Here is a 9,805-nt window from a genome sequence, read left to right as displayed (position 1 = left end):
TCCTTTATCAGTAAAGTGTCGAGGAGGCAGGCGTGGGCAGACTGGGAAGAGAAAACGACCCTGGATTTTACATAGAAATCAGCCCAAAAGTTGTTGAGTTTGTCCAATTTTATTTGTGCAGATATTACAGTTCTCAGACAGTTCAAATTTAATACATAATCTTTATTATATTTCTGTACATTATTGAAAACAAGCAACTCAATCACAAAAACAGGCTTAATAAGGACAATGGAAATAAATAGACATGTTTATCAATAATTTTATGCTTCTTTTATGTGGATTTAATTTTTTTCATCATCACTTGGAGCATCAGCAATTTTAACATACAAAAATACAGTTACCATTTACTATTTACAACATCAAAAAATCAAAAGAGTGTATTATTGGTAACACTGTACAATAAGGTTCCATTTGTTAACATTAGTTAATGTATTAGGTATCATGAACTAACAATGAACAATATATTGTTTACAACATTTATTAATCTTTGTTAATGTTAGTTAATAAAAATACAATTGTTCTTTGTTAGTTCATGTTAGTTCATGTTAGTTACTGATGTTAACAAATACAACTTTTGATTTAAACATATATGTTTAAATTAATATTAACCAAGATTAATAAATGCTGTAAAAGTATTGTTCATTGTTAGTTCATGTTAACTAAAGGTGTTAACTATAAACAAATGCAACCTTATTGTAAAGTGTTACCGTATTATATCTAAAATCTTGTGATCTTCTCTAGGTCTTTCTCTGTCAGTGCAATTTCATTGTCATAGAAAACTGGACTGTCCAACCCCTGGATGTGGTTTGGCTCTTTTTCAATTAGGTCTGACTTGGACTTCTAGAGAAAATATGAAAAACAATGCAGTTATAAGCATTTTAAATTCTTGCAGGGCCAGTTTTGCGAAAACGTTCATAGTAAAACACATAAATAGTATTCGTAAATGTTTTGTAAATTATGTGTGTGTAAAATCAACTTTATCAACAACTTTGTAGCTTACTAATTAATTACTTAATTTTAGGTTCCTGACTACAACTGAAAGCTGAGAGTGTTATATAGTCAAAACATTACAACATTGATCTTTGATCTTGATATATCTTTCACAATGGTAATGAAAGGCCTCACCTCTGTGTCTTCTCTACTGCAACCAAAGTAGAGGAGATCTGACTTTCTGATGAACAGTTCAGGTCGAAGTTTCTCCTGTTTACAGCCACCTAATTAAAAAAAAAACGTCAACCCTATTTACTTTCTTAATGCACATTCCTGGTCTTATCTTTTCACAGTGCATCAGTGCATGTTATTCCAATTTTTTTATATTTATTTATTTATTTATTTTTTATGTTTGTTTGTCTTTTATCAAAATGCAAAAACTTGCTCCGCTTCTGAAACAACTTTCCTTTTTGGCTGACATAACAAATCCCTCTTAGTTTTTCAGTTCCTCCCCTCCAACCAGGCTCCATTCTGATAATCCTCTCTTTTCACTATTCAATCAATTCCTGATGGATAAAATCAAGTCCCCACCCTATATTTTTCTCTTTGGATATCCTCTTTTACTAGAAATATGTCTGATTACAATAGTAAAAAGTGTTGGCCATTTCATGTTGACTTTAAGGTTCCACCTCTGAGTGCTTGCATCACCAACAAAAAGATCTTACCTGATATTGCACTAACTATTAGTCCTGTGATCATGGTCACCAGTATGCCTACAGGGCAGAAGTACAGGTAGGACAGAGAATACCAGTTGTCTGCCAAAGCTGGTCTTGGGCTGAAGGACAGCATGAGACAAGTTACAGTTAGCTTTAGATTTTAGCTTTGATGTCAGTGTATCTGTATTTACTGTTGTATGTTTTTATGTTCCTGTATCTCGATTGGTAGAGCATGGCACTTGCGATTTCAAGGTCATGGAAATTTGACAAGAAGAATAGGTTAATGTATGTAAAACAAATGTGGGATCACTAACTTTGTAGTTGTGGTTTGTAGGACAGTACTGAATGGTGTCACTGTGGTGGTTTGGTTCATGTCCCATGAGATGCAGCCCTCCACACTCAACGGAAGGCGAAGGGTCTTCTCAGGTAAAGGTGGATATATCTGAGCTCCAATCCCAACCCATAATGTTATAACCAGGCCACAAATCAAACCAGCTAATCCTCCCTGTAGGAATACATTGTTATTCTGTAGATCTGTGGTCCATCAGACAGTCTGAGCAAACTGAACTTTGTAAGTTATGCACTTTAGTGTTAAAGGTGCATAAAGCTATTTTTATTTAAACAACTGGTCTTAAACTTTATATCGACACCTGTCTGCTTGGATGCGTCATCCCTAAAAAAAACTTTTTAGGTAATTGTAAAAAATACCCTGCTTGCAAGATACATTTTTTTTATTCTGCCACCAAAAGTGTCCAGTAATAAGTGGGTTACTGAGATTAAATGAGCAGTAATTTGGCAAGTCATGTAATTCTCAACAGGACGGCCAGCATGAGGGGGTGACCAGCCCATGTGCAATGCAGAAATATTATAAATTTTGTATAAAAATGTATTAATTTTTTTAGCTGTAATTATTATTTTATTTTTTTTACAGTGGAAAGAGAATCGCTTATTGCACTAATAAGCCACTTTAAAAACTTGTTGTTTGCTTGTTTAAAAGGATGTATAGCACTTTAAGATAAATTCCAGTTCTTACAATGGAGTTCACACAGCGGAAGAATATGCCGAGCAGATACAGGCCCAAGAGAGGGCCGCTGATCATCCCAAATATGGATAGAGCAGCCTGTGGGGGAAGAGAAAATTTACTTGTAACATGCCATTGCAGTCTGTTACCAGCAGATGGCGCTGTTGACTAAAAAAATGCAATGCCTTGCAAAGTGACCCAAGGAAGTATTAGTTCCCCATTAAATTCTTAAAATGTATTCAGTAATCTTAATTGTTAAGACATTATTGCGGTTTTAAATTTAAAATTGTTTGCTTTCATGTTTCTCTCGTTTTTGTCTCGTGTAATTTTAAGTGTCCATAAATAAACTTACCTGCAATATATTGCCCATCAAAGAGGCAATACCAGCCATACCAATGCATACAGCTCCATAGAATACACCTAGAGATAACCTGTATGTAATTACTCATCAAACAATCCAACATCACCTCTATACTCTGCTTCACGGGGGTTTTAATGCATGCAGTTGTCAGGGTATATACAGTAATTGTCACAATGTAACTCACTCATGCCCATGTTGATCCAGGACAGCTGTTTCTCTGTCAGCCAGGGCAAAGCAGGTTTCATAAAGTCCTCCACTGTGACTGCCACCAGAGCGTTTATACTGGATGACACTGTACTGTTGAAATCCAACACACCAGTTATAACTGATGGTAAATTATGTGACCAGACCTCAACAAAATTCACAATGTTCATGTTACTTCAAGGCCTGAATCGGGGGTTCTCAAATGTTTTTGTCTAAGATTTCATAAGCTTTTAAGTTCTAAGCTTTCAAGAATAAAATGCATAATAATAATTTATTGTGAAAAACGTATTAACATAATAATTTAAACTATTAAAAATATGTTTTCAATTATTGATAAGTAAAATTAAATATTAAGATTTATTAAATATAATCAATCAAATAATTAAACAATTATAATAAATAATAACATATTTATTTTATAATTATAATTTAAATAACTTATTTAAATTACAATAATTATGAAAATTAGCAACATTTATTTTTGCATATAAAATCAGTGATATATTTTTATTGTCTTCATGTTACTTTTTTTTTTTCTTTCAATTTAATTCATGGCCTGAATCGGGGCTTCTCAACCTTTTTGGTAGGATGAATCAGAAGTAAGCCCTGAGATTTCAAATGAAAATCTAATTGAAATAAATATTAAAACTATTAAAATGATTTTTAATTATTAAGAAGTAATAATGAAATATTAAGATTTACAATCAAATATAATCAAGATAATAATTAAAATAATTATAACAATAAATCTAAGTAATAATAACACAATTATATAATAATTAGCATTTAATAACTTATTTACATTATTATAATAATGAAAATAACAATTAGTAAATAATTATAATAATGAAAACATTTAACAACATTTATTTTTGCATATAAGTTCAGTGTTATAGTTTGATTGTTTCAATTAATGTAATGTAATTTAATTTAATTTAATTTTGCACACTCTATCACAATCACAAACCCCAGTCTGGAAAACCCTTTACAAAAAAATCAGGGTGGACAAATCTGACAAAGATATTTTTTTGTTTCTCACCTCAGTGTGCCACTGTATGCTGCAGCCACAAACAAGCCAGGCAGTCCTGGAAAATCTGCTAGTATGTCCATCACCAGATAAGGAAGGAGCTGGTGAACATGTTGTTTGGTGAGTTTGATTTTAAGCATTGGGGTTTAAGATTAAGTGGTCACTGTTGGAGCTTGTATTACCTGGTCTGTGGCGCCTACATCTTTGTTTGTGAAAGGATCACAGTCTTTGTAGATGGAGTACATAGTGAGACCAGAAAGCATGGCCAAACTCACTGTGACCCATAATCCCACCATATTCACATACAGAGATCTGTGTGGGGGGAATATTGACAGGACACAAGTGTTTACACAAAATATTTGGTATTAGCTGTAACCAATCCTCACACAATCATGTGTTGATCATATACTCACAGCTTGGCCTGAGTCATTGTCTTACAGGAAATGTAGCGTTGGACCTGCGATTGGTTGATTGAGTACATTGATGCCCACATCAGACTGCCACCAACAACGATTGTCCAAAAACTGTGACGCTTCAAAGGGTCAGGATCAAAACTGAAGGTACATTTTAGAGGTAGGTTAAGATCCATCCTTCCTTCCATCCATTCATCCCGCTTTCTATCTACCTATCTATCTGAACCATCCATCCCTCTTTTTATCTACCTATCTATGTGAACCATCCATCCATCCCTCTTTCTATCTACCAATCTATATGATCCATCCATCTTTCTATCTACCTATCTATATCATCAATCCATCCAACCATACATCCATCCCTCTTTCTATGTATCTATATGATCCATCCATCATCCATCCTTCCATCCATGCATCATCCCTCTTTCTATCTACCTTTCTATATTATCTATCCATCCATCCATGCATCCATCCTTCCCTCTTTCTATCAATCTTTCTATATGATCTATCATCCATCATCCAACCATCCATCCATCATCCCTCTTTCTATCTACCTTTCTATATGATCTATTCATCCATCTATGCATCCATCCATCCCTCTTTCTATCTACCTATCTATATGATCCATCCATCCATACATCCCTCTTTCTATCTACCTATCTAAATGAACCATCCATCCATCTTTCTATCTATCTACCTAACCATATCATCAATCCATCATCCATCCATCCATCCCACTTTCTATTTACATATCCATCCATCCATCCCTCTTTCTATCAGCCTATTTATATTATCCATCCATCCCTCTTTCTATTTACCTATCCATCCATACATCCATCATCCCTCTTTCTATCTACCTATCTATATGATCCATCATCCATCCCTCTTTCTATCTACCTATCTAAATGATCCATCCATCCATCCCTCTATCTACCTATCTATATCATCCATCCATCCATCCCTCTTTCTATCTACCTAACTATATCATCCATCCATCCATCCATCGCATTACATTTTGTATATGCACTGTATGTATATTGTACGTTACTGTCTTTTTAACTATATTTATGTAATCTTGATTAGATTTGTACTTAGAATATACCTGAATGTTTCCAAACGCCCACCATGGTAGCTATCATTCCAGATCTTTCCGAGTCCCCCCTGTAGTACAGACCCACGAGCAATAACCGCCACAAACCCAGCCAACATAATGACCATCTGGAATACATCTGTCCATATCACTGCCTTCAGCCCTCCCTGTTGATTAGAGAATATCAGAGAATATCAACAAATTACATAATTTACCTCTCACATCAGGCACTGACAGCACCTTTGAGCACTGAAATTAATTTCCTTACTCATTTGTGTATTTTTTATTACGTCACTGGGCTATTTAAATGAACTGCAAAAATCTAAAAGGGGATTAAAAATGAAAAACAAAAAAATTACTAAACAGTATGTGAAATTGCATGTAAACTGAATAATGTTACTGACTAGGGTGCAGTAGATGATGCAAACAGCCCCTGTTGCCACTAGCACTCCCCAAAGATCCAGACCAGTGACTGCAACAAAACAGATAGATTTCAACGTACAGTATACGCATTTATACACTGCAAGTACTTTTTTATTTGATATACAGTGGGGTCCAAAAGTCTGGAAGTAAATATTTAAGATTTTGAATAATTTCAAACAGAAAATTAATTTAAAAAAAAAAAAAAAAGAAAAAGAAAAGAAAGAAAGATAGAAAAGATTTTGCTTTATTTCTTGGTCACTAATCAAATTTAATCAAATTTGTGGCATTGACCATGTTAACTCAAAAGGTCCAAATTCCTTGCTTCCATTGTAGCACACACAATGCTCTTTGGAACATTCTCAGATATGCTGGATAACTTGGATCATCAGGTTTTACAACTTGCTGCAACTTATGAAGTGTCAGCTCGAGTGTGTGCTGTCATTAAAGCAAAAGGGTGGACAAAGCAAATACTAAGATATTCTGAAATAATTTATAATGAAAATTTGGCCTCACTATACATGTTTAAAGTCACAGGGCGGCGTCACCATTTATGCTAGCATGCATAGACATCACTTTTATATTCAGCAGATACTTTGTTGATCCCTTTGACATTAGTAGATGAAGAGTGGCTCTTTACTTACTCTGATTAAGGGCGAGCGCAGGTGCGTAGATAACCATGCCTGTGTATAAAGCCTAGTAGAGATAAAACCACCCATTAGATAATTGGACAAAAATATATTCTGCCTAAAATTCTTTAATATATTCAACACCTGAATTATATGACATTTTGACATGGAAAAATGGAAGCTGTTTTTTCAAAGTAATGTTCGCTAATGCTGATGCAATCACTCTTCATGCGTGTGTTTGGTTATGTATAAAGTCATGCAAGAAGCTAAAAACCAACTTACGGTTTGAGCAATATACATGCTTGTTCCAATGATTCGTATGAGCTTGCTGAAACGCATTTCCAAGTACTACAAAACAAGTGACCAATTGAATTAATTATTAGTAAACGAAACAACAAATTTACTTTGTAAAAATTTACATAATGCAAAACACCAGCTGTACATTACATAATGAATTTTCTAAGATTAACATCTTTGCTCTTCTAAGGATAATGTAAAACACATTTTTGAGTGATGATCATTTGCACATGTTTTTTGAACATCAGCACCCATTTAGTTTTTAAAACAGAAAAAAAAAAGAAACCATTGATACAATGGCACAAACTTCTGGACACTTAAAAGAATATTTCAGGTTCAATACAAGTTACGCTCAGTCGAAGCATTTGTGGCATAATGTTGATTACCACAACAGTAATTTCAACTTGTCCCTTCTTTTCTTTAAAAAAAAGCAAAAATCAAGGTTCCAATGAGACACTTACAAGTAAAATTGGATAGAACTTTCCACAGAAAAGGTTAGAAATCGATTTTATCACACTAAAATCATTTAAAGACACATATTGTTTACATTGCGTGGCTATACTTATGAAACATTGAGTGTTTTAACGTTTACGGATCAGCCCCATTCACCTTCTATTGTAAGTACCTCACTGTAACAGATTTTATTTCCTTCATTAGTCAAAACCAATTTTTGTGGTAATCATTATTATGTCACAAATGCTGTGGATTGAGCTAATCTTATATTGAACCCGGAATATTCCTTTAAGTCACACTTAAAAATGTATTCATTTGATTGCATTAGAAACTAAACACCAAGCCAAGTTGCATTTGCAAACAAACATTACTTTTCTGGGCCATTTTTGCTATTTTTCTCTAAAATAAATTACCTTGTTTACTACAAAAACTTTTTTAAGTGTAACCTAAGTGTCCAAATTCTTTTTGGGGCCAATGTATATTCGAATTCTAAATGCTCATTCTTCATAAAATGTATGTTTTTAATGTATGTTTCTTTTACAGGGCAAGTAACCCAGAATAACTTTTGCACTTTGGATTACACACCTACAACATTTTCACCATGAAAGTGTCGAATACAATGTCAGGGCAGTAAATCTGTTCATCAGTAAACTGTCCCGGCTTTGCCTTTTTCCTTTTTATCTCTCTCGATCTCCTTTGTCTTTATTTGTATTTCCATCTATTGATTCTTCAACAAGGACAAATAAAAATGGGAGCATCTGAGAGCCAATCAATGGTACTCTTGACTTCATACACACCCTGCAGTTTATCTGGGTATTTTCTGTCTGTTGACCACACTCATTTGTCCTCATTCAAACCCCATGTGGCCCATGTCACCCTCTTACCTCATATGTGCTGGTGATGCCCAGGCGGTAAAACAATGGCACGAAGATTTCCGCGCTGATGGCTGACATGATAGAATAGGAAAAGACGAAGAGCCAAAACGGTGTGCCATATAAGTAAGCCTCTGCAGGTGTTCCAATAACAGTGATACCTGACATGAAACTAGCCGTGAGGGACAAAGCAACAGGCACTGCTGTCATCTGACGACCCCCCAGTAGAAACTCATTGCTGCTGGTGTCCTTTCTTCCCCGGATGGCTTGAAACAACCCAATGCCAGCTGCAAAAAGGATCAGCCCAGCAAAGACCACATAGTCCCACACTGAGAACATCGCAACGGGACCTCCACTGCCAGTCATGATTTCAAAATATACTTATGGAGATCTTCAAGAGCTATATAGCTGGTATCAGTCCAGTCAGTTTAGTCCTGGTCGGTTGAGTCCTGGTTTTCTGTTAAGTGATGCTGGAAGTCGAGATCAAGTTCTTGCTGGAAAGTCCTAAAATGCTTTCCCCAACATTTAAGAGGAGGCCAGGACCAAGTAGCTCCTCTCTGTGCCAATAGCTGTTAAGAATTTAAGTGTTCTGTAATCTTGGACTGACCACAACAACAAAAAAAAAAACAAAAAAAAACCCTGAGTTAATGATCCCTCAAGGCCAGAAGATATAGCAGTTACATTGTAAAAGGAAGTGAAGTTTTTTTTATTCCAAGCTCATGACGTGAGTTTAGCATTGAAAAAAAGGTTTAGTCACAGTTGCTTAATGAATTCCAACGCTTTGTGCTTTTTCCAGGCTGGCGTTTATCACGCTTTTATGAAAATCATGCGATTTTTAAAATCACTTTTATCAGTTACCTGATATACCCCCATTAATGCAACAAAATAAACCACAATAGAAACACTGTTTCACAATTACACTATTTTCTGAATATGTTGAACATAAAGTAACAGAACATCAAGTACCAATGAGAAGGTCATGTCGAACACCCTCAGTTCCTAGTGCTGTTTTTGCGCTTACCTGATATATGAGTTTTCTTAAAGCTTGAAAAGAATTCCTTTGTCCATTGCAAATAGGTCCTGTTCAATCAGTATCTACCTGTGGTTACAGTGAGTGGTTTTTAAATCAGTTACAACTTGACAAAGACATTGAAAAGATAAGATAAATCAATTTTTAACAGCATATGAAACCAGACTCTCTATAGCACATTGTAAGATATGAACAACTACAACTGATAGATAATAGTCAACTGCACAGGTGAACTTGAACCAACGGTCAGTTAAAGTGTTAAAATATTAGTTTTTGTGCAAAAAGCGTTAGTAATAGTGCTATGATGATTGAGAAAGTTAATCTGTTACACTATGACAACCT

General features: G+C 34.8%; 1 protein-coding gene across 3 annotated transcripts; it reads right to left on the bottom strand.

Moving 5' to 3' along the window:
* Positions 1-90: 90 nt before the first annotated feature.
* slc5a8l (solute carrier family 5 member 8, like) lies at positions 91-9,535 on the bottom strand. 3 transcript variants are annotated; one of them, XM_051706461.1, is made up of 16 exons: positions 9,455-9,535; positions 8,446-9,035; positions 7,094-7,159; positions 6,827-6,878; positions 6,167-6,234; positions 5,775-5,929; positions 4,673-4,813; positions 4,442-4,571; positions 4,272-4,360; positions 3,213-3,325; positions 3,020-3,087; positions 2,680-2,766; positions 1,961-2,151; positions 1,656-1,765; positions 1,126-1,214; positions 91-840 (listed from the first exon to the last, which is right to left on the bottom strand). In XM_051706461.1, exons 2-16 carry the CDS (start codon positions 8,797-8,799, stop codon positions 718-720), a joined length of 1,836 nt encoding a protein of 611 aa, XP_051562421.1. In that variant the 5' UTR covers positions 8,800-9,035; positions 9,455-9,535; the 3' UTR covers positions 91-717. The 3 variants fall into 3 exon arrangements, with proteins under 3 accessions (XP_051562421.1, XP_051562420.1, XP_051562422.1); XM_051706460.1 differs by having other exon boundaries at positions 8,446-9,029; positions 9,455-9,478; XM_051706462.1 differs by having other exon boundaries at positions 8,446-9,002; positions 9,455-9,472.
* Positions 9,536-9,805: the final 270 nt, after the last annotated feature.

This window comes from Myxocyprinus asiaticus, chromosome 9 (assembly GCF_019703515.2).
Source record: "Myxocyprinus asiaticus isolate MX2 ecotype Aquarium Trade chromosome 9, UBuf_Myxa_2, whole genome shotgun sequence".
NCBI classification, from domain to species: Eukaryota; Metazoa; Chordata; class Actinopteri; order Cypriniformes; family Catostomidae; genus Myxocyprinus; species Myxocyprinus asiaticus.
Note: the sequence above shows the minus strand (reverse complement) of the source record. Positions and strands in the feature narration are given on the sequence as shown.